The sequence below is a fragment of the Sarcophilus harrisii genome, chromosome 6, assembly GCF_902635505.1.
Source record: "Sarcophilus harrisii chromosome 6, mSarHar1.11, whole genome shotgun sequence".
Classification (NCBI taxonomy): Eukaryota; Metazoa; Chordata; class Mammalia; order Dasyuromorphia; family Dasyuridae; genus Sarcophilus; species Sarcophilus harrisii.
Genome location: NC_045431.1, coordinates 246,890,764 through 246,917,412, shown reverse-complemented (window position 1 = coordinate 246,917,412; position 26,649 = coordinate 246,890,764). Strand labels below are relative to the sequence as shown.

At 33.9% G+C, this 26,649-nt stretch overlaps 1 protein-coding gene across 1 annotated transcript; it reads right to left on the bottom strand.

The window, feature by feature from the left end:
- Positions 1–1,575: 1,575 nt before the first annotated feature.
- Positions 1,576–25,665, bottom strand: LOC105751027 (butyrophilin-like protein 9). The gene is made up of 10 exons (XM_031941297.1): positions 25,349–25,665; positions 14,254–14,601; positions 10,210–10,488; positions 7,507–7,623; positions 6,140–6,160; positions 4,769–4,792; positions 4,026–4,034; positions 3,346–3,366; positions 2,622–2,630; positions 1,576–1,653 (listed from the first exon to the last, which is right to left on the bottom strand). The coding sequence occupies exons 1-10, from the start codon at positions 25,413–25,415 to the stop codon at positions 1,622–1,624; spliced, it is 927 nt and encodes a 308-aa protein (XP_031797157.1). The 5' UTR covers positions 25,416–25,665; the 3' UTR covers positions 1,576–1,621.
- Between the last annotated feature and the right edge of the window lie 984 nt (positions 25,666–26,649).

Sequence of the window (26,649 nt, the reverse complement as noted above, 5' to 3'; positions counted from 1 at the left end):
TACAAAATATTTGGATAATGAAGAATAAAATATTATTCACCAGATTTCTTTATACACTTGGCTGAGGCATAAGAGATTGAAAGAGTGAGAGTGAGAGGGAGAAAGGGAGAGAGATGAATGGAGTGACAAAGAGGTAGAGACAAAGAGAGAAAGAATGAATTAGCATCTCTGAATTATCCATTTACAACACTGAGTGTTCCCTGTTTCATAATTCTATTCTCTATACTATTCAAAGTATTCAGGCTTGTTGATCTTCAGAAATGGACCACTCACTATTGACAAAAACATAGATATGGGGTATCTGCTTGAATGAATGATTTCTGTGGTCTTGAGAAAGTCATTTTCTCACTTTTTTTCTGTGTAGAGAGAAGGTTGTAATATATAAATTCTAAGATTCCTTAAAATACAACAATGTTTGGAACCAGTCCACGTCTCACTCTCATTATCTTTGGGACATTTACAAAATGATAACATCACTAAACCTCTACTAACCAATGGGCAGCATGGCCTCTAAGGTCACTTCTGACTTTAAATCTATAATTCTAAGATAAACACCAATTTGCTCTAGATGGCTCAATTCTTCCTTCCCATGCATTGAATTTTTTTTCAAAATTTCTATTCTTTTGTGGATTTCTTCATTAAGAAAAAGTGTTTGGGGAAAAAAAAAACATTCCACAGGGAAAATCCAAAGTTCTCTACAAATTCAAGAGAGCAATTGAGCATTAAGTTGGGGGTCTTCTGATCAATTTTCTTCCTAGCATTCTTCACTTCTATATTGAATCATCATATACAAATATGTGGATAATGAAGAATAAAATAATACTCACCAGATTCAATTTCAACCTTGACTGAGGCATAAAAGATTGCAAGAGGGAGAGCAATAGAGGGAAAGGTAGAAGTAGGAGGGGAAAGAGAAAGTGAGAGAGAGAGTCAGAGACAGAGACAGAGAGATACAGAGAGAGAGACAGACAGAGACAGACACACAGAAACAGAGAGAGATAGACAGACAGACAGACAGAGACAGAAAGAAACAGAGACAGACACATAGACAGAGACACAAAGAGAGAGAAACAGAGACAGGGAGACACACACATGCAAAGAGATGAGAGAGACACAGAGAAAGCAAGAGACAGAGAAACAGACTTACAGAGAGAGACAGAGACAAAGAGAGACAGAGACAGAAAGAGACAGAGAGAGAGAGAGAGAGAGAGAGAGAGAGAGAGAGAGAGAGAGAGAGAGAGACAGAGACAAAGAAAGACCCACAGACAAAGAGAAACACACAGAGAGAATGAATTAGCATCTGTGGATTATCCATTTGCAATATTGAGTATCCCTTGTTATTGTTTATTCTCTATACTATTCTAAATATTCAGGCTTATTGATCTTGAGACATGGACCACTCAACTCGACCAAATTATAGATCTGGGGTGTCTCTTTGTAGGAATTTATTCTAATTTCTTGGAAAAGTTATTTTCTCATTTTTTTCAACTTCTCAACTCAACAAATCAGGAATCCTGGAATGCTTCATTGATTTGGGGATCTCTTGATCAACTGAGTTCCCAGCATCGTCCTCTGGTATGTTGTATCATGATGTATGAATAATTGAATAATGAAGAAGATATTACTCACCAGAGTCATCTTTATCCCCGTCATCTAAGGTGGACAAGTGAAGAGACAGCGAAAATTAGAGAGGAAGGAGAGGGAGAGGGAGAGAGAGAAGAAAATAGCTTCTCTGCCATTTCACATACTGTGAATGCCTCATTTGACACTTCTGTTCTAAAGATTATTCACACATACTGATGCTGAGGAATAAAACACTGAACTAAGGTTCAAAAGACATATATCAGGAGACTTTTCTCATAGTCGTTCATTTAATCAGCTTTGAAAAACCATCTTCTCATTTTCCTTTTGTAAAGTGGTACCATTGTAGTATATAATCTCTAAAATAACTTATCACTTAAGAATGTTTGAATCTATGCCACCACCACATTCATGATCTTTATGAATTTTAGAAAATGATAACTATGCTTAATCTCTACTTTCTCACCTATACTTCTGTATTTCCATCTAGAATTTAATGATCTTACCCATTTCCATAACAGGCTTTATTTAGTAGTGCTCAGTATTCACTGAATTTTTTAGAAACTTTTCATTCTTTTGTCCATGAAACAGTGTTTTGATTAAACAAACATTTAGAGGAAGATCCAAGCTGACAATTACTCCTCTCTACAAATTTGGGGTCCTGTATTGGTTAATTCATTTGGGACTCTTGATCAATTCAATTGGCAGCATTCTCCAGTGATATGCTGTATCACCATATACAAATATTTGGATATTGAAAAAGAAAATATTACTTACCTAATTTATATTTTTGATAATTAACAAGAGTGAAAAGAGAAAGACAGAAAGAGAAGGACAAAATAAGAGAGGGAAAGAAAAGAGAAGAGAGAGAGGAAAGAAAAAGAGAAAGAGAGAAAAAAAAAAGGAAGAGACAGAGAGAGAAAGGAAAAGTGTCAGAAAATTATCTTCTCATTATTATCCAATTCCAACATTCCCAGCATCCTCCACTTATATCCACCATTTACAAATATTTGGATAATGAAGAAGAAAATATTGCTCACCATGATATTCTTTGTCCACAACAGTAAAGGGAAGAGACATGCAGAGAGAGAAAGAGATGAATTAGCTTGTCTGCATTATCCATTTCCAATACTGGAGATGCCTCATTTGATACCTTTGTTCTAAAAAGTTTATCGATGTTCATGCTTATTGATATTGATGAATAAAACACTAAACTAGCATTGTATATATAAAGGGACTTCTCATCATCATTTTATCAGCTTTGGAAAGCCATTTTCTAACTCTTTCTTTTTGGAAAACTTATAGAGTGAAGTATATAACTTTTAAGATGCTCCATCATTTAACTATATTGAATCTATCCCAGCTCCACATTCTTGATCTTTGTGATATTTAAAAAGTAATAACCACCAATCTACTTTCTCACCTGTAAAATGAAACCATAGCACTGCATGGCTTATGTCACTTCAGATTTTCTATCTATAATTAGATTATCTTACCAATTTCTGAGACATGCCTTATTTGGTAGTGCTCCCATTCACTGACTTTTTAAAGAATTTTCATTATTTTTGTCATCAGTGTTTGGATAACACAAACATCTAGAAGAAAATCCAGGCTATCAAGTGTTCCTCTCTACAAATTAGGGGTCCTTGATTAATTAGCTCTTTGATTTAGAAATCTCCTGATCTACTCAGTTCTAACCATCTTCCACTGGGATGTATAACTATACACAAAAAATTTGATAATGAAGAAGAAAATACTACTCACCAAGTGCATCTGAAAAAATTTCTGAGAAGGGGAAAAGACAAATAAAGAGACAAGTAAAGATCCCTCATTTCCTACTTCTGTTCTTAAAAGTTTCATGCTTATTGATATTAATGAATACAATACTGAACTGTGGTTCAAAAATGTATTTTGAGGAACTCTTCTCATAAACACTTCATCAGCTTTGGGAAGCCATTTTCAAACTCTTTTCTTTTGTAAAGGGTTGGAGTGGTAGTTTGCAATCTCTAAGATTTCTTATTTAACAATATTGAATCTATCCAGGATCCACATCTTGATCTATGTGATCTTTAGAAAGTAATTAACCATCACTCTGAAGGTTTACCTTCTCACTTGCAAAATGAACTCATAGGACTGCATGGCCTCTTATTTCACTTCAAATTTCCCATCTATAATTTGATTAAACAATGAATTACAAGACATGCCTTATTTGGTAGTGCTCCCATTCACTGAGTTTTTTCAAAATTTGCATTCTTTTGTCCATGAAACAGTATTTTGACAGCAAAACCATTTAGAAGAAGATACAAGCCATCAAATTCTTCTCTCTACAAATTAGAGATCCTGGATTGATTCATTGATTTGGAGGACTTTGTTCCTACCATCGTCCAATCATATGTCACATCACCATACCCAAAAAAGTGAATAATGAAGAAGATATTACTTACCATCTGAATCTTTATTCATACCAGTTAAGGAAAATAGAAAGAAATAGAGAAAAAAGAGGGGAGGAGGAGAGGGAGAGGGAGAGAGAAAAAAGTGTCTGCAAATTAGATTCTCTGGATTATCCATTTCCAATACTGGGATGTCTCATTTGATACTTATAAATGCACATTGATTTTGATGAATAAACACTGAACTAGAGTTCAAAAGGAATATAGAGAAACTCTTCTCATAATCATTTTATCAACTTTGGAAAGCCATTTTCTAATCCTTTCTTATTGTAAAGTGATAAAGTTGTAGAATATAATCTCTAAGATTCCTTATCATTTAACAGTATTGAATGTATTACACCTTCACAATCTTGACCTTTGTGATCTTTAGAACGTGATAACCACAAACCAAATCTCTACCTTCTCACTTGTAAAATGAAACCATAGGACTGCATGACCTCTTATGTCATTTCAGATTTTGCATCTATAATTTGATTATCTTACCAGTTTCCAAGACATGCCTTATTTGATAATGCTCCCATTCACAGACTTTTTCAAAATTTTCATTCTTTCATCCATGAAACAGTGTTTTGAAAAACCATTAGAAGAAGATCCAGCCTGTCAAGTTCTCTTCTCTGCAAATTAGCAGTCCTTGATTGGTTCATTGATTTAAAGGACTGTGTTCCCATCATCGTCCAATTGTATGTCATATCACCATATACAAAAATGTGAATAATGAAGAAGAAGATTTTACTCACCAGATTCATCTTTATCTACATCTGCTAAGGAAGACAAAAAGAAAGAGAAAAAGAAGGGGAGAAGGAGAGGAAGAGGGAGAGAGAGAGAAAAAGTGTCAGAAAATTAGCTTCTCTAGATTGTTTCAAGTACTGGGGATCCCTCATTTGATACTTCTGTTTTAAAAAGTTTCCATGCATATTGATTTTGATGAATAAATACCAAAATAGAGTTCAAAGAGTATATATTTATAGAAGGACTCTTCTCATAACACTTTATCAGCTTTGGAAAACTATTTTCTAACTCTTTCTTTTTGCAAAATGATAATGGTGTAGACTATAATCTCAAAGATTCCTTATCATTTAACAGTATTAAATCTATCCAAGATTCACATCTTCATATTTGTGATCTTCAGAAAGTAATTAACCACCACTCTGAAATTCTACCTTCTCACCTACAAAATGAAACCATAATGTATGGTCTCTTATGTTGCTTCAGATTTTCCATTTAATTATTTACCAGTTTTCAAGACATGCCTTATTTGGTAGTGCTCCCATTCACTGACTTTTTTTTCAAAATTTTCATTCTTTTTTCCATGAAACAGTGTTTTGACAACACAAACATCTAGAAGAAAATCCAGGCTATCAAATGTTCCTTTTGATAATTAAGGGGTGCTGGATTAGTTCATTGATTTGGAAGTCTCCTGATCTATTCAGTTCTAACAATCCTCCACTGATATGTTGTATAACTATTTACAAATAATTTAATAATGAGGAAGTAAAAAACTACTCTCCAAATGCATCTCCATGTACATCTGAGAGGGGAAAGAGACAAATAAAGAAAGAAAGAGAGAAAGGAAAGAAACACAGAGATAGAGAGAGGGAGAGTCTGTGTGTGTGAGTGTCAGAGAACTGGCTTCTCTGGATTATCCATTTCCACCACTGAGGATCCCTCATTTGATATTTCTCTTCTAAAAAGCTTTCAAGTTTATTAATATTGATAAATAAAATACTGAACTATGGCTCAAAAATATATTTTGAGGGACTATTCTCATAATAACTTTATTAGATTTGGAAGGCCATTTCCCAACTCTTTCCATTTATAAAGTGATAGAGTTGTAGTATATAATCTTTAAGATTCCTTATCATTTAACAAAACTGAATCTATCCCAACTTCCCATTCCTGATCTTTGTGATCTTTAGAAAGTGATAACCATCACTTTGAAGTTCTATCATCTCACCTATAAAAGGCAACTGTAGGACTACATGGCCTCATGTCATTGCAGATTTTCCATCTATAATTTGATTATCTTACCAGTTTCCAAGACATGCCTTATTTAGTAGTGCATCACCATATACAAATATTTGAACGATTAAGAAGAAAATATTACTCACCAGGTTCTTCTTTATTCACACCTGCAAAAAGTGTACAGAAGAGAAAGAGACAGAGAGAGAGAGGGAGAGAGACAGAGAGAGAGAGAGAGAAAGAGAGCGAGAGAGAGAGAGAGCGCAAAGAAGAATTAGGCTCTTTTATTAATAATTTGCAACATTTAATTGCCTCTTTTGATACTTCTATTCTCTAATCTATCAGTCTTATAGATATAGAGAAATAAACCTTTGAACTAGAGTTCAAAATACTTAGATCAGGAGCCTGTTCTCATATTAATTCATTTTGTCATCTTGGGAAAACCATTTTCTCATTTCTTCATCTCTAGAATAAGTGCATTTTACTATACAATCCCTAAGATTCCTTATAATCTAATATTTGAATGTATCCCAGCTGTCACCCGTGTTATCTTTGTGTACCTTAGAAAATTATAACGTCTCTGAAGCTCTATTTTCCCATGTGTAAAACGAAACCTCTAAAATGAAACAGTGGGGCCTCTAAGGTCACTTTCATATTTAATATATAATTCTCAGATAATGCCAACTTCCACTAGCTACTTTTTTTTGCTTCTGATCCACTCCCTTTTTCAAACTTTCCATTATTTTGTTAATTTCTTACTTAAGAAACTGTGTTTCGACACAACACATTCTTCACAGGAAAAATCCACGTTTTCATGGTTTCACCTGTACAAATCAGGGAGACTGGATGACTATGTTGATTTGGGGAACTCCTAATCAATTAATTTCCAGATGTCCTGAACAAAATTACGTGGGATAAGACATTAAATTACCTATTCACAAAATATAGGGTCAGGAGACTACAAGCATACAGAAGAAATACCTTGGAGAAATTTTGGAGAATATATAGTAATTCTGTAACTAGTTCCAGTATATTGTCATGTGGTGACATCTTTCTCAATATGTCCTTTGTAGTTAATCTGGGTGTTTATACCAATGAAAATAGCTAGATAGATAAATCTATAGATAGATAGATTGATATATATATATATGTTTTCATGTATTCACACACATGTCTATGCATATATATTTATTTATTTGCATATATTATACATATGTTATATGACAAATGTATTCTATTTTATATATTTTGAAGAAGCATGGAATAGTAGATGAGGAACTATTCTCAAAATCAGAAAGACATGACTTAGAGAGTTGCTGTAGCCACATGCTTGTTGTGCAGCCCTAAAGAAGGTCCTTAGCCTCTCTGTGCTCTCAACAATTCTTTAACACTCCTCCTTGCCTAGAGGCAACCAACCTGCATTGGCAGAGGGATTGCCCTAGTTAGAGCATTCTCTATTTCAGCGTCTCTGGGTTCTGCTTCATGCTGGAATAATCCACATTGCACAGATCTTTACCTTTGCCTTTTTTTAACTTCCAGGTCACAAAAATAATGATAAAAATCACAGTGCTGAAAAGGACCACAGTCACAATCCATATCACTATCCAAGGAGTATTATGTGGAAACAAGTCATCTGAAAAATTCAAACCATAGAGTTATTTGATAGAATCATGGATCTTTAGTGATCACTAAATTTGTGCTCAATTTAGTGATTGCACTAAATAATGAAATGTCCTCATTTTACAGAGAAAGAAATTAAATTTGGATCATTCAGTTCCCAACTCCCAAATGTCTCTAGAGGATGGCCCCTGATTTTCTGACCAGTGTTCTGGTCAAAGGATTTTCTGAGCTCCTGCAAACATAGATTCCTCTCTGATCTAGGTATTAGCACAGCAGGGAAGGCAGGTTACAGGGTCATGAATAGAAACTATATGGTCCAAAGAGGGAGGGGTTTTTTTTTGGTCCAAATGGAAATTATTTGCATCTAAATCTGTGAGACTGTGAGATGTTTGAAAACATAGATTGTCTTTTGCCTTTCATCTTATTCCTGTTCCTTGGGATAGTTCCAGACTCATAGAAACTACTTAATTAATGCTTGTTAACTGATTGCAACCAATTTAATTGAGAAGGAAAAGGAGCACTGCCTCTGTGTACTGCATATGTGTAGAAGGACAGCCATTCACATGCAAAGCATTTCAGGAAAAAGCAATGAAATTTCTGGTGGGCTAAAGTGAGAAAACAGAAAGAAGAACTTGGGCTGCAATGAGGACCCAGGGTACTAGTTGTTTTGGGTATGTCTGCTCTGGTCTATAAATATATTTTTGCTTGAATGGTCAAAATAGCCTTGGAGAAGACCACCATCAAAACCGATACCTAGTGTATTCTATCCCTTCTTTCCAGTGGAGAGGATCTTAATCTTTTGTGAGCCCTGAATCGCTTTGTCAGATTGATGAAGCCCATGGATTGCTTTTTAGAATCAGATTTTTAAAAGCATAAAATAAGATACATTGAATTACAAATGAAAGCATTTTATTAAAATTAAATTATCAAAATTTACATTTTAAAAATCATCATACCTCAATATGTATGTTGAAGTTTCCTATTATGAATATAGAGGTTAGGGAGGAGAGTAAAACAGTGAGCCATTGTCCAAATTTATTGGGGAAAGGAGATTAATTTATAAGTCTATAGAATACCTCTACCAGGAATTTAATTGTGTGGTGAATGTTAATAGCATGAAACTCAAAAGAAGAGACGTTATTGAGAGAATGGGGTAGAGGGAAAGCCTAGAAGTGGCAATGTAGAACAAGAAAAATGCAATTTCCCCACTTCTACCATTGACCTATTAGCTAATGAGTAAAGGTCAATACTGGAAATAATAGCCAGGGAAGCTGTGTCATCTAGGGGCAGCCAGCTTACAGAAACATCTAAAGATAGAAAGTGGTAGAAGAAAAGATTTAGGATGAAGAGAAGTCAGTTACCAATGGCATTCCAAAAAGTACATTGGAAAAGCTGGGTGATATTTGATTAAAATTTTGGGGTGGGAGAGGTGATTGAAATAGTAATAAGAACTTTGGTTACACACATGTTGTGGGCTTTGAAAGATGATCTATAGAAATTCAGAATCATTAGACTGTGAAGGACATGGACAGGTATGAGGATGTTCATCATTGAGTGGAGAGCACTTCACTTCCAAAATAGAAGTTGGATATTGGGGCTAGAGGCAAGGGCAGCTTGAAATTAAAGGGACATGGTCAGATGAGAAAATGGCTGACCCTGCTTCACTACTCCTCTTCCTTCAGACGGGTGGAGATTAGGCAAGAAAAGAGTGCAGCAGATTGAGAGCAAACCTGCATTCTAGGAGAAGGTTGTCCCATTCATCACTAATTTTCTCATTCCTCTTCCCTCAAAGGACAGATGCTGTGGACCTGAACTCAAAGAGTAGATAGTTGCTCTTTGTATTAGAGGTTCTCCATATACCAGTTGGGAGATTGGACTGGCAGCAGAAAGTGAGAAGTTATCTTATGCTGCCACAGATGGAAGTCTTTCCTTTGGGACAGGGAAATGTGCTTTTGGGAAGATAGAAGATGGCAGGCCCCCTTTTCCTTCAGGGACACACAACACTCAGCAAGAAAAGGAAAGCACAAGGCTCATGAGCAGAGGAACTCTTGGTCCCTCTCATCATTTGAGATGCCTAGACACTAGGTAGTAGCAAGAAGTGAAATATTCTCTGCAAAGAAGAGAGCCTATCTACAAAACCTTCATCATTTCACTGCTTCCCTTTGGGTTTATCTCCAGTTTACTGGACATATATCTTGCAGATGCTTGCATGTTGCCTCCCTGTGGGTTCCTTGAGAATAAAGACTGCTTTGGGATGGGTTTTTTTTCTTATTTTTTGGGGGGGGGTTTATTTCTTTTCTTCATATTCCCTTAAAACTTAGGAAAGTGCCTGGAACTTAGGAAGTACTTAATAAATGTTTATAGATCAACAGTAATTTTACTACCCTTATTCAGTCTCTTCATATGTAAAATAAGTATAATTTCTAAAATTACTTCTATGTCTGAAATCTTATGTGTCTTAAAGATAGAAATTTTGGCATTATAACACATGAATGGAAGAAATATTTGGAAATCCTGAATATTTCTTTTGCCCTTTCTACCAAAAAGTCTACTCAGTCTGCTCACAAAATTGTCCTTAGTGCTTAGAGAGGAAACTAACCTGACACAGAAACACTTGCTTCCAACTTTTGTCTGAGGAGAGGGTTCAAAATGAAACAAGAAACATTCCCTGTGGAATTCCTGGAAACCATGATTGATGTTTCAACAGAAAATAGTCCATTTTCTTTCTTCTTGATCGTAGTGTCTTGTGGCAATAACTTTTCCTGATTTTTTCTCCATTGAACCTCAGGCTTTGGGTACCACCCTGTAGATGTGCATACCAGCTTAAGATTTTGATTTCCATCACTCACAATGTATATGTGAGGAACAGAGCCTTCGCCTAGGAAAGGAAAGCAACACAAAAGTAAAATTATTTCCTAGAAAGCAAGAGGAATTTTTATCTTATTCCTCCTTATTATGTCTATCAAATATTATTGGGAAAGCATCAAATGAGAAAAACACACATGTCTTTGTGTCTGGGATGACTGTATATTTCCAATTAGGGATTTCTTTGGCAAGAATTGGACATGACTGAAACTGAACAGCCCCAATAGAGCAAGCGCTCCTTCTATTACTGACTCTTTGTCAGACCCTATCTTTTGTTCAATTATGCCACTTTTAAAAAATATTTTAACATTCTTTTTTTTTATTTTCAGCTCAAAAATTTTCCATTCTTCCAGCCCTTTCACCATTCATTGGTAGAATACGATATGCATTAGATGTATGAAGTCATGCAAAACATTTGCATAATTTTACATTTTGCTTTTGCTTCTGTTTATATGTGAATTCATCTCATTCACAATCATAGTCATGATTACTGTGTAATTCTCTCTATCCTATTTTCTTCTGTTTACCATTCTCTCTTTTCCCCCCACTTTTTATCATGTTCTATCTCAAAGTGATGCTTTGTTTCTGGACACTGCCTCCCTTAAACTGTTTTCCCTCTTATCACTCCTCTCAGTTCTGTTATCTCAGCTCTCTCTTTTTTTCCTGTTGGGTAAGCGGATTCTACTTAAAATTAAATGTACACATATGATCTTCCCTCTTTGAATCAATGCAAATGAGGATCAGAGGAAACATTGCCTGGTTCTCCCATCAAATTATTTTCCCCTGCATTGTAAAAACTCTTCCTTGCATGCCTCTTCTATATGAGATAATTTCCCCCCATTTTCTCTCCTTTCCCTCTTCTCCCAGTACATCCCTTTTTTTATCCTTTCCTTTTTTATATCATGACAACATAACAGAATAGTGATCATGCCCTCAATAAAAATAGACTATTAACTGCCTTAGTTAAGATACAGATCTTGGAAGTTACAATATCATCATCCCATTTTGGAATACAAAGAATTTAACCTTATTGAATCCCTTATGATTTCTTTTTCCTATTAATCTTTTTATGCTTCCCTTAATTTTTGTATTTGAACACCAAATTTTTATTCAGCTTTAGTTTTTTCCATTGGCAATGTTTGAAAGTCCTTTATTTCATCGAATATTTTCTCTCCTCCTAAAGGATTACATTCTCTTTTACTGGGTATTCTTGATTGTTGTCCTAGGGCATTCTTGACTGTAATCCTAGCTATTTTGTTTTCTGAAATATCCTAATCTCACCATCCACTTTAATGTGGAAGTCACCAAATTTGTGTAACCCTGGCTGGTTTCATTATATTTGAATTATTTCTTTCTGGCTATTTGCAATGTTTGCTCCTTGACCCCAGAGCTCTGGAAGTCAGTTACAATATTTGCGTATAGTTTTTATTTTGGAATTTCAGGAGATGATTGGGGAATTCTTTCCATTATGTTGGTTTTTTTCTAAGATATGAGCAGGTATCCTTCATAATTTCTTGAAATATCTAGGATTTTTTATTATGATTTTCATATAGTTCAAGCACTATTCTCTATCTATTTTTAGGTCAGTTTTTTTTTTTCCCAATGAGATATTTCAGATTTTTCACCTTTTCATTCTTTTGGTTTTGCTTTATTGTTTCTTAATTTCTCATGGACATTTAAACAATTCTCCTTTTTGAGATATTTTCTTCAGTGAGTCATTGCATCTTTTTTTTTCCTGTTTGGCTATTTCTGTTGATTAAGAAGTGCTTTCTTATTTTTTAATTCCTCTTTTTCTGAGCTCAATTCTTTTTGATTTTTTTTTTTACATTGCTCTCATTTCCTCCAATTTTGACTCTGCTTCTTATTTGATTTTTTTCAATCACTTTTGTTTGTTTTTTATTATTTTATGTCATAGAAATTATTGGGTTGGGACCAATCTTTGTTTTTCTTTAATGTTTCTGCATATTTTTATGTCACTTTCTACTTTTTAGTTTTTCTCTTAACCTTCTCTAGCATCACAATTGATTTTTATATTCAGGTTCCCTTTTTGTTGTTTGTTCATTTTTCCAATCTATTTCCTGATTTAAACTTGATGTTTAGTTTGGGATTGAGTAAGCATTACTTTTCCAAGCTTCAGACTTTTTCACTTAGTAATTTTTCACCTAGCAGCTGGCTTTATGTAGCTATACATTTTAGATGCTTTCAAGGTGATATGATCCAGAGAGAGACATGTGTTGTCTGCTTTCCTGGTTTGCATAGACAGTGCACAATGGTCTAGTGAGCACAAGTTCTTTATTTATTGAACATATGACTAGGAACTGTGGCTCCTGCTTCCATGGGACCACAAGTGCTTTTTTCTGCCCTGGAACAAAGATCCTGGACTTAGGACCCCTGCTCATTGGTGACTACAAGTTCTTTCCATTCCATTTCTAGAACTGGTTAATAATCAATGGAGCTGCCAAATTGTTCCTGGACCTATGCCAAATGGTATTATATGGATTCCATGGAATATTGTTCTTAGCAAGTATTCAGTCCCCTTTCCATCTCTTTGTGGTGAGAACTTTCATTATTGCTGTTACTGCTCCTACTACCACCACTTCTTCCAGGGCCCTGTTTTGGTGTAACAGTCATTCTCCAAATCAGTCTCCATACAAGGGCCACAGACACTACTTCTGACTTCCCCTCAATTTCTTATCGGTTATTCAAATTTGACTTGACACATCATTTTAAAGTTGTCTAGAGGGAAATTTAACTATCATTTAACTAGATAACGTTCTCTTTACTCAGTTTTCTTGGCTCTGCATCTTCAGTCATATCTTTAATAAATATTAACAAATGAAGCATTTTCATTTCAAAGAAAGGATGACTAGACTAGGGAATGGACAGGGAATATGCCTTAGGAAGATGGATTTATTAAAGGAAGAGGAGAGGAAAAGAGAAGACCGAGGTAAGATAAGACCTAAGGTTCCAACATTTAAAGTTATCAAATAGAAGAGGAATGGATTTTATTCTGATTGATCCCAAAGAAGAGAAGTAGAAACAATTGATGGAAGGTTCAGAAGGGAAATTGCAGATATTCTTTTTTGTAATAAGAGTTGTTCAATTTCTGATTGGACTGCCTCAAGAGACAATCAATTTAATTTCTTTGGAAAACTTCTACAAAAGAGGCTGGTTGGCAGTTTGTTAAAGATATTATACAAAGGAGTTTTATTCAGGTTAGGGTTAGACTATATATATATATTTATAAATAAAATATAAATATATATAATGTGTGTGTGTGTGTGTGTGTGTATGGAAGCCTATAGCTTAAGTACAATTCATTCTATTTGCTTTTCGTGAGATGTTTGAAAATGCCTCTCTCAATTTAAAAGGTATTGAAGTGGTCAATACACACTACTATGAGCAAAACTATTACTTAAAGCCTGCACATTTGACTAAATATTTTTTTGCCCCATGATCTCCCTCTAGTTGCTTCCCTAGAAATATTCTTTGTCTATATTCATATGCCAGGTTTGAATTGCTCTAATTATTATATCTGAGCTACTTGTATCAGATCCAAACTGCTTTTCACTCTCTTAACCCTTGAATTTCATTCTCAGATTAGTCCTTCAGACACTCCCAGTTCAATCAGTTGCCTCTCACATAAATAAATTTAGATTATACCTGCCTACTTTTGTCCTTCTTGCATGATATTTAGAATTCTGTGTGTGTCCATCAGAAAAATACCATGATTTCTACCCTACCCAAACATGCCCCAGGATATCTGGCACAAACTCACCTGCTACAAACACTTGGTATTCTGCTTCCCCATAAGCACTAGAACTTTCAAAGTAACACCGGTACTTCCCTTCATCAGAGGGACGAATATGACAAATCTTCAAGGCCACACTCCCAGTGGAAATGTCATGTCGAAGAAATTCTGTCCTCCCTTTATAATCTTGGTGCTGATGATTCAAATAATCCTGCCTATATTTATAGCGATGTACCACTTGTGAAGATTCTCCATAAAACCACATCACATCCATGTCCTGGGCATTGATCTGGGGAGAAAGGTAGCATGGGAATATGGTCTCTCCTCCCACCAGGGCAATGATTGGTTGTTGTGGTCCTATCACAGTGAATTTCCCTGGAAAATATAGACAGAGTCAGGGGTGAACCCAAGATTAATTCAAGAATTGGGGTAAAAGAGAACTATATAGTATGATCACATAGCAAGACATGAATATTTAAATGTGCAAAAATACATTCAGAAATAATCCAATCCCAGACCTCATTTGATAAAGCACAGAATCTTATCATCTGAAGGAAAGTCAAAAACTCTCTATCTTACACAATAAACACTCCTACAGATATTTCTGAGCAGTAACTTTCTATCTTCTGATTGGGCAGCACAAGCAATGGTGGACTCTCCTCTTCACTTTTCTCAGTGAAAGAAAGAGAACTAAAATTGATGGCATAATAAACATTGACTTCTTTGTCAAAGGTCAAGTAAGAACAAATTATCATACACATATATGCAATTAAAACTAGGATGGCTAACAGATTTCTCCTTTGTCCCAGCTTCTCCTTATTTTTAGTTATCTCTAAATATAGTCAAATCAGGCATCTGAAAAATGAAAATGAAACTATAATTAAATTGCATAAAATACTTCTTTTAACCTTGTTAGATGCCATAATAAGTTACAAATGAATAGTTGTCTAAGAAACATTAAAGGTCTCAAAGAATTTCAAAATTTTAACTTCTGATTAAAGATAAACATCAAATCATTAGTAACAAAAGAATTAACAATCAAAATAACTATCAGGTTATGAAAAAACATGGAAAATATTAAAGAGGCTTCAGGACACACTGAGAAACTATTGGAACAACTGAGAAATGGTCCAACAGTTCTAAAAGACAGTTTGGAATTATAATTAAATATGACTGGAATGTCCTTAGCCTTTGACCCAAAGACTCCATACAGTATTAGGGACACGAGAAGTTCAAAGACAGAAAAGTATTAAATGTGCTAAAATATCCACATTCTATAATAGCAAAGAAACAAAAACAAACATACCCATCAATATGAATAAAATGAAATTTAACTGTTAAAAGAAACAGTAGATATTAAATATTCAGAAAAACATGGAAATTTTTTTTTCTAAACTGATCCAAAATAAAGTAACCAGCATCACAATGGTATATACACAATGAATAAAACAGTTTAAATGAAAAGAATAAGACAAACCTGAATGGATTCAAATATGGTGATCAACCTTGCACCCAGCAAGTTAAAGATGTGAAAGTCTATGAATGTGGAATACAGGAACTATCTGAAATTATTGATATTGTTTGTTTTTTCCATAGTACTTCACTCAGCCTACCAAAACTCTTTTTTTTTAAAATAAAAATTGTTGTTAGAAGAGAAAAGTTATAGGTTGTTAGGTAGAAAGGAAAATATTAGAAAATAAATGTGATATAAAATAAGAAGCATAAGATATATATAAATAAAGATATATAAAAAATAAAATACTTGTTTCAAAATCAGATGATAATTCATATTGTAATTTCTTACAAAAATTTTCTTTTGGGGGAATTTTTAAAAAATCATAATTTTGAGAAAAACATTTTTCTGCTAAGATGCTTTCTGGGGAAGAGCAAGTATCTTTTTTGAGAAAAGTAAAAGGCTAAAGTTGCAGACTTCTGATTGAAAAATAAAATCACAAAAATTAACTTGAATTTTGAGAAAGCCCACTAATTCTCTTTTTTTTTTGTTCATTTGTTTGGAAAAGGAAAAAAAGAAAGTGTAAGACAGAAATATTTGATCTTCTGAGTAGATAAATTTGCACGTATGGCCGATTCTTCTAAATCCCAGACCAATCTGAATTTTTTTTCTTTCTTGATTAATGGGATATGATGATAAGGAGGTTGTAAGGGAAAAGTAAAGTCATCACTTAAGAATGGATTGGTTAACAGCAGAAAATTAAAGGGAATAAACCCCAGAGAGTTAACAGAGAAAAAAAAACAAAAACTTCTTATATATATGAGAACACAGAAAAATTTTTAATGATAGAAAATTCTAAAAGTGATGTCCCATATGGGTGAACTAGTGTCTGGAGAGGTAATAATGATAGCAAAAAGATGGAGGTTGAGTTTGAATATTACTTTCTGATTAGGTCGGAAATAGGGACAAAATTAGATTAAGGATGGAAGACAGTTAAAAACATCAGAATGAGACCAAATTACACTTGTGGTTTTTTTTGTTGTTGTTGTTGTTGTTTTTGTGTTTGTTTTTGCAAAATAGTCTATCCAAATGAAGTGATTTTTCCTGTGGAATGGATATATAAATGGTTTTAACACTTTTTTGGAAAAAGGAATAGCTAAAAATTCATGGAATTCTCTCCATTCACCATACCTACAGTTTAAGCTTGCTATTTCAACCTACACAAATAAGTCATTGATTTCCCTTGTATGCAAGTACAACAATTCCCAGTTCAGGTGTGAAGGGAGGGGTGAGAATTGAAAGTGGAAATTACAACGTAAAATCAAACTCACTAGAAAATTTATTGTGAAATTGTCAAATTCATACTTTGGCATGTTGATGAGACCAGTCATATAAATTCAGTTATGGTTAACTTTGATAAAATGAGGAACAAATCAGTTGCATTTTGCAATCCTGATTGAAAAGAAATTCTTGGATGCCATTGAGCAGATGTAACCCAGGATTATGTCTGTGGATGAGGCTGAGTGACCACATGTTCTCATAGTGAGCATGTTGACAGAGGGAACAAGAACATTTTCCAAAAAGTAAGGTTGGAGGTCCTAATTGTGACTTAGAAGAGGTGTGAAGTGCTCGAGATTGAGACTCCAGACAGAATTCATGAAATGATAGTAATGAGAACATGACGTCTGAAGCAACACTAAAACAATTTAGGATTAGAGCCTGGTAACAATAATAAGCTACTAAAAACAAAACAAAACAAAAATAAAAATGAGTAAGCAAAGGAAAAAATCTGGGCTATAAGTATTTACTATGTATAAAAGAAGATTTGGGTTCATATTCAGAGAAAAATAATGAGGTTAAAAAAATTAAGCCATTCCTAACCCCTTGGAAGAACTTAAAAAGGAATTCAAAAATCAAATAACAGAGATCAAGAAAATAATAAGGGAGGAACCAATCCATGAAAATTATGAAAAGAAAAAAAGAGATTCAAAATCTTAGGGAAGAAAATAACTCCTTGACAGCTAGAATTGGGCAAGAAAAGTTGAATAAATATTATTAAGACATCAAGCAATAATAAAACTAGAAAAAACAGAAGAGAATTCCAAATGCCCTTTAGAAAAATAACTAGTATTGAAAATAGTTTGAGGATATGCGATATAAATTCTTATATCCAGATTACCTGGAAGTTATGATAGAAAATAGAATTAAATAGAATTTTGATATCATGTTCCAAGAAATTATTAAGGGAAATTCCTTTGAAATTTTAGAACAAGAGGGTAAAAGAGAAATAGAAAAACAAAAATATCATTCATCAGCTCAAAAAGATCCCAGAAGGAAAAATTACAAAAATATCCAAGTTTCAAAATTCCCAGATTAAGGAGAAAACATTTTAAGCAACAAGAAACAATATAATTTAAACACTGCAGAGATATACCCAGGATTTTACAAGACCTGGTAACTTTTACACTAAAAATGAGAGATCTTAGAACATCTTATTTCAAAGAGCAAAAGAACTGGAGTTGCAACCAAGAATAAGTTACCTAGCAAAGCTGAGCTTAATATGAAAAAAAATAAAAATAACATTTCAATGAAGTGAAAGACCAAAACTCAATAGAAAATTAAATATAAAGGATCCAGAAGAAACATAAGTAAAACATTAAATATTAATTACAAGGCACTCATCAACCATGAGTCATGAGACTCATGCCCATGAGACCATGGGCCATCAAGGCACATCAAACTCTTCAATTATTATATATGAAAATGTTATCAGTATTCTTAAGACTGTCACCATTACTTGGGTAGTTTGAAAGAAGGGTTAGGGGTGAATTGTGTATCATGGGGTGTTTTTAATCATATATTAAAAGGTCAAAAGAAGTGTTATCTCTTAAAATGGGGTGTGTGAAAAGAAACACTGATACAGACGAAACAGGTTGGGGAGGAGGGCTGGTAATGTTGGAACCTTGCTCTTACTAGATTTTGGTTTAAAAGGAAAGAACATGTACATCTAAAGGAGTGTGAAAGTCTTCTAAACTTGTGGAGAGGTGAGAGAAGTGGGGGAGAGGGTATGGGGAAGGGTATGCTTTTAGAAGGATATATAAATTCAGACTTAAAGATGAGAGAGAGGGGAAGAAAGGGATCCTTACAGGAGTGGGTAGAATAAAGAATAGGAGAGTAAGGAGAGAGAATACTGTAACAAGGATATGGGGGGGGGGGGGGGGGGGGGGGGGAGAGAGAGAGAGAGAGAGAGAGAGAGAGAGAGAGAGAGAGAGATTTAGAAAAATAAGAGTGAATAAAAATAGATAGTGGTAAATTCACAAATAGTAATTAAACTTTGAATGTAAATGGGATGAACTCAGCTTTGAAATGGAAATGAATAGCAGAATGGATTAAAAATCAGAATTTAACAACAGGTTGTTTACAAGAAACCATGGGATTCAAATGGGATACAAAAAGTTAAAGTTGAGAATTGGAGAAGTTATTTTGCTTTAACCAATGCAAGAAAAACAGGAAGAGATGGCAAATATGCTGTCAGACAAAGATAAAGCTAAAATAGATTTAATTGGAAGAGATTAGTAGAATAATTACATTTGGATAAAAGTTACCATAGGCAATGAAGTAATATCAATACTAAACCTATATACACCAAACATCTACATTTTTAAAAGAAAAGTTAAATGAATTACAGATGGAGATAGACAGTAGTATAATAATACTATTTATTAGTATCTTTCCCTCTTAGAAATAAATAAGTCTGTTGTCCTATGCAAAAGAATAAATAAAAAAGAATTTCAAGAAATGGATATAATTTTAGATTAGCTAGATAGAATAGACATCTGGAGGAGACTAAATGAAAAACAGAAATATACCTTTTCTCAGCAGGAAATAGTACATTTACAAAAACTGATCAAGTACTAGGATATAACATTTTTTCAGACAAAAGCAGAAAAGCAGAAATATTTTTAAAATATCATTTTCAAATTGCAATGCAATAAAAATTATATTTTATAAAGGACCATAGAAATATTGATTAAAAGCTAATTTAAAATTAAATAACAATTTTAAAGAATGAATTAGTTTAAAAAAACAGATCATAGAAACAACCAGTAATTTGATTAAAAAGAATGACAATATACTACAATAGATGGATCATTAGTTAATTTCATTTTTTTAAATAGAGAAGAAAACCAAATCACTAGTACAAAAATGAAAAGGGTCAATATAACAGTAACAAAGATGAAATCATAAGGACTTAGTAAAAGGAATTATTTTACCGAATTATATATCACATTTCTATTAAAAAAGACTTGAAGGTATAGATATAGATGGATTTTTCCATAAATTAGCTAAAAAATTATCTAAACCATCAGCAAGCACTATTTATAATACAGATAAACTAGAAGCTTTCCCTGTAGAATCAAATATGAAATAAGGATGCCAAAGAATGAAATTATTAATAAATTAGAGGAACACAGGATAGTTTACCTCTCAGACCTGTGGAAGGGGAAGGACTTTATGACCAAAGAAGAACTAGAGATCATTACTGATCACAAAATAGAAAATTTCAACTATACCAAACTGAAAAGTTTTTGTACAAACAAAACTAATGCAGACAAGATTAGAAGGGAAGCAATAAACTGGGAAAACATTTTTACAGTCAAAGGTTCTGATAAAGGCCTCATTTCCAAAATATATAGAGAATTACCTCTAATTTATAAAAAATCAAGCCATTCTCCAATTGAAAAATGGTCAAAGGATATGAACAGACAATTCTCAGATGAAGAAATTGAAATTATTTCTAGTCATATGAAAAGATGCTCCAAGTCATTATTAATCAGAGAAATGTAAATTAAGACAACTCTAAGATACCACTACACACCTGTCAGATTGGCTAAGATGACAGGAAAAAATAATGATGATTGTTGGAGGGGATGCAGGAAAACTGGGACACTGATGCATTGTTAGTGGAGTTGTGAACGAATCCAACCATTTTGGAGAGTAGTTTGGAACTATGCTCAAAAAGTTATCAAACTGTGCATACCCTTTAATCCAGCAGTGTTACTACTGGGCTTATATCCCAACGAGATTATAAAGAAGGGAAAGGGACCTGTATGTGCACGAATGTTTGTGGCAGCCCTTTTGATAGTGGCTAGAAACTGGAAACTGAATGAATGCTCATCAGTTGGAGAATGGCTGAATAAATTGTGGTATATAAATATTATGGAATATTACTGTTCTGTAAGAAATGACCAACAGGATGATTTCAGAAAGGCCTGGAGAGACTGACACGAACTGATGCTGAGTGAAATGAGCAGGACCAGGAGATCATTATATACTTCAACAACAATACTATATGATGACCAGTTCTGATGGACCTGGCCATCCTCAGCAATGAGATCAACCAAATCATTTCCAATGGAGCAGTAATGAACTGAACCAGCTACGCCCAGAGAAAGAACTCTGGGAGATGACTAAAAACCATTACATTGAATTCCCAATCCCTATATTTATGCCCACCTGCATTTCTGATTTCCTTCACAAGCTAATTGTACAATATTTCAGAGTCTGATTCTTTTTGTACAGCAAAATAACGGTTTGGTCATGTATACTTATTGTGTATCTAATTTATATTTTAATATATTTAACATCTACTGGTCATTCTGCCATCTGGGGGAGCGGGTGGGGGGTAAGAGGTGAAAAATTGGAACAAGAGATTTGGCAATTGTTAATGCTGTAAAGTTACCCATACATATAACCTGTAAATAAAAGGCTATTAAATAAATAAAAAAAAAGAAATAAGGATGCCTACTACCATGAATATTATTCAATATTGCATTGAAATTCCAGCAATAGCAATAAGAAAAAGAAATGGAAAATGAGAGATCAAACAAACCATCTCTTTTTTTTCAGTTGATGTGGTGATAGACAAATGAAACCAAGAAAGAAAAGTTAGTAAGAAATCCCTCCACTTAAAATAACTATACAGTATAATATACCTTGAAGTATATCAGTCAAAACAGTCCAAGGAACAATATAAACAAAAACATTTTTTTTAAAATTTTGTACAAATAAAATCATATTTAATTAATTAGGGAAATATTAATACTTCATGGCTAGGTAGAGCAAATATACAAAATGACAATTTTAGTTAAAATACTTTATATATTAAATACCATCCCAATAAAATTACCAAAAAAGCTATTTTGCTGGATTGGAAAAAAAATAACAAAATTATCTGGAGAAGCAAAAAGTCAAGGAAAATTGTAAAAGGACCATAAATTATATGATACAGCATTAATTATCAAAACCGTCTGTTATTTGCTAAGAAATAGATAGATCAATAATTCAAAGGAGACATAAAATTTACAGCAGCAGATAGAATAAGCTTGTAATTGTCAAGTGGAAAGACAAGTTTGGGGACAAAAATTCATTACTCAGGACATATTATTGGGAAAATTGGAAAGCAGTATGACAGACAGTAGGTGTGGATCAATTCTTTATAAAATTTACCAAGATAAGACAAAATGGATACATGACTGAATATATAGCAAGATATTACAAGAAAATTTGTAGAACATAGAATATATCATTTATCATACTTATGGATAGTTTAACAGTTTATGGGGAAAAAACAAAACGTAAAGAGTAGAATGGAGTGTTCAGATAGATTATTTCAAGAACAAAAAATTAAGAGGTTTTTTTACAAATAAAACAAGACCACACAGGAAGCAGAAAATAGTGGGGAAATTTTTATTGGCAGTTTTTAAGGTAAAGGTCTCATGACTCAAATATATGGAGAACTCTGTAAAATCTTTAAGAATATGAATGGTACGTCAATTGATAAATGGTTAAAGGATTTGAACAAGATGCTTTTAAATGAAGAAATGGAAACTATTGTCATGTGAAAAAAAAGTTCTAAATTATAAATCAAAATCATAAATATATCTAAATAGAGAAAGGTAAATCAAAACAACCTTAAAATGATTATTCTACAACTGCCAGATTGGCTATAATGTTTGAAGGAAAAAGCGATCAATATTGGAGGAGTTCCAGAAAAATTGGATTGTGACCTGATCTAACCAAGTTGGAGAATGTTCTAAAATTATACACAAAAAGTTATTAAATGATCTATATCATTTGAATCAGTGGGACCATTACTAGGTCTGTTTCAAAAGATGATTAGGGAAAAATAAAAAAGACATATCTGTTCTAAAATATTTACAGCAGCTCTCTTTGTAGTCACAAAAAAACACAGAAATTACAGAGGATGCCCAACAATTGGAGACTAGCTGGAAAAGCTATGATATGTGGCTATGATGGAATACTACTATATTATAAGAAATGAAGACCATGAACAGACTTATATGAAATAATGAAGAGCAAAATGAGCAGAGCCAAGAGCAATATTTTTAAGAACAACATATACATACATACATATAAATATATATATATACATATAAATATATATATATATATATATATATTGCTGAGATTAGCAAAAGGAGAAATGGAATATCTGAATAAATTTATTCAGTACCAGATGGATATATAAGGGAATTCTATCAAACATTCATCCTGTACAGTATTGGAATTAGTTATATTTAAGTGTTTGATAGAATTCTCTTGTACATCCATGTGGTCTTGAATAATATATACAAATTTCTGTCTAATAGTAGCCTTCTCTAGAATGGAGAATAGAGGGGGAAAAAGAAAAAAAAGAAATTTTCATGAGAACATGATTAAACATTTAAAAGCAATAGAAAGTTGTATAAAATAGTTTATCATCTACAATCATCTCTTTTATGTGTTATGTAAATGTTTATGTGTTTATTTTATGGGTTATGAAAATGTTTATTTTATTTCACAAACTAAAATACAGTTTTAAAAAAGGAAGTGGTCTTTTAGAAATTGAAGCCCACAAGATTCAGATAAAATGATCAAATATCAATCATAATTCTCATAATCAGTACTTATTAAAACCTTTCTTGTGATAAAACAAAATGCTGTTACTTTTATACAAATGATGTCACTGTTTAGGTGACAGATTGTCATTGATCTCAAAGATCTTACATTCTTGCTGGGAGAAAAGAAAGAAATACAGGTGGGAAATATTAAATGTCCCAGGATAAATAAATACATACAAGGGAATTATAAAGCAAAGTGCTAGGAAAAAAATCATTCTTTTTTTCCTGAGGCAATTGAAGTTAAGTGACTTACCCAGGATCACATAGCTAGTAAGTGTTAAGTGTCTGAGGCAGGTTAAATGTCTGAAGCCAAGAAAAAATCATTGTTAGGGAAGTCGGCATGGAGGATGAGAAGCATTTAAGTTGTGTTTTGTGAGATAGGTAGGCATTCACTAGGTTACCTTGGAAAGATTATGTTCTAAACATAGAAAGTGTTTGTACAAGGCCTCAGTAAGGGGGAAAAGGTGAAAAGAATCCAGGATGAAGAAAAAGTCAGTGATAAGAAAGTATAAGTAGAATTATTGCATATTGTAGAATGATGGGGCAATAGTCCAAGGGGCAAACAGAGATAAGATTACTGCCAGAAGTATTACTCCTAAGATCTGCCCTGTGTTTAAGGTGTTGTACCTAAATGACAGAAATCCCAGGTACAAGAGAGTATGGAATGGTCTGACACAACTTTGATTATTAGGGAAGGGGGAACGCTAAACTTGGGAAAAGAGTTTAAGGGCTACAACAACATGAAGAGTTTTTTTTCTAATTAGGGACATGCAAGCAAAGTTAGCCTATTGATTTCCAGAGGCAGTGTGCCTACAATGAAGCTGGAAGGGTTATGACAGGATAAGAGAAAGAGGGATGAGATAAATGGTAGTGTCCATATTCTAGTTCTCCTTAGGAAAAGTTGTACAAGTAATGAGTCTATCAGCAAACATTTGCTAAGGACATACTATGTGACAGGCACTGTACTAAACTCAGGGGAAAAAAAATGCAAAAGCACGATCCCTACCCTTAGAAATTCACATTCTAATGAAAGAACTCACATCTCTTTATAATTGACATCATCAACCAAACGACAACAGTGTTCTTGGGAACCCTCAAAGTGGCAACAATTAAAACTTTATAAAATAACATTTTTTGGTAAAATTAAGTTATCCAGATTGGGAGCACTGAAGAGCTAGCAACAATCTTCACAATTAAAATGAACCTTCCCCAAGCAACTCCCAGGATACTAGTGTATGACATTGCTGCCCCATTCAATCTGCCCTCAGGGTTCATTTTAAGGTGAGTAAAGAGGCTGGAAGGTGAAAAGAGACACATGGCTTGATTGACTCAAGACACTGCCCCTGTTTCATGATGTCCCAGAGAAGCAAATAAATGGAATTGACCAATAAGCCTATATCTTTTAATCAAGATTATCAAAATCACTTTGAAATCCCATAGTCAAGAGCAGTTGCAAACATGACAGGATCTAATGAAGATATGAAGACATTTACTTCATTGGAATCTGAAATAGAAATGTGACTAAACACAAGTATTCTTCCTTAATCACCACCATCCTCTTTCACTTAGAAAATATTCAACATCAAAAAAGGTAAAAAGAGAGATTTAGAACAGAAAACACTGTCAAGAAGCCCAGAGACATAGGGAATCTCTCCCTGGAGGGACCAGCCAGGTGACTATGAATTCGGCAACATCTCCCACTTACCTGAAACTGACCAGGGAAGCAGGAGCAAGAGCACAAAGAACCAATCTCGAAGAAAGAGGCATTCCATCTCAATATCATCCCATCAGAGTCACTGTAGCTATTACTATGGCAAAGTCATTTAACTTCTCTGACTTATTTTCTTCATCTGAATGAAAAGGGAAATGTATTCAATAAGTTCTGAGGTTCCTTCAATCCCAGCTAAAACTCAAAGGTTCTATTAGTCTTCACAGAAAAAGAATCCTCCTCTTCAGAGACCTGGCTCTCTTGATGAGACCACCAAACTGCCCAGGCTGTCCTGAACCATGCCATCTGCCAAGCTCCAGTGAAAAATGAAAGCAGAAAATTTGTGGACTGTGTACCTTGGGACCTTTGTCCCTCAAACAGAGAGTCATTTATTTATCATAAAGGTTCCGTCCAAGTTATCTTTTCTCAATAGAAAATCCATGCCGTGTTTTTCCTACTTAGCCAATTTTAGAGATCCATTGATATTTCTTTAGAGGTACCCTTAGAAGTCCCCCACTTCAATTCTCATTATAAAATATTCTACCTGATGTTGCACTTTGTACACTTGAAAGCCCTATAAACAAAATGAATATTGTTGTATCTAAATCAAGTGGCAGCTCTGTCCCTGATCTGGATTTTGTCCCCATACCCCCTAGAAGAGATTACATTATCTGGGCTCAAAACATTATCTGGGCCTACAAGAAAATTATTCCTGGAGTCTCCATTTTGGGAAGAGACTCACTCTGACTAACCTTTCCCTTCTCAATTCTGCTTCTGACTTTTCAAATATTGACAACAATCCAGATATTGACAACTCCCCTCATTTTGGTGGCTTATCTCTGCCCTTAGAACATAATTCTTTGAGGATTATGACTTTTTTCTTTATATTTATAGCCGCAGTGCTTAGGATAGTGACTGGAACACTGTTGTTGCTGTTGTTCAGTCATTTTAGTCATATCCGATTCTCCATGACCCATTTAGGGTTTTCTTGGCAAAGATATGGAGTAGATTGCCGTTTTTTCCAGTTCATTTTACAAATAAGAAAATGAATGAAACAGAATCAAATGACTTACTCAAGATCACCTGGCTAGTAAGTGTCTGAGGCTACTGAAAACATGTCCCTAAGGGACACAACCTAAAGAATGAGGTTACATGGCTATCCAGGCTATCTGGTTTGGGAAAGCTATTGCATCTTCCAAAAGAACCACTGTCATGACTTGGAAATCCAGTTTCCTGAAACTCTCATCTGACTTGGAAAAGGAAAGTGAAAGAGTTCAACTATAACCTTACATGATAAT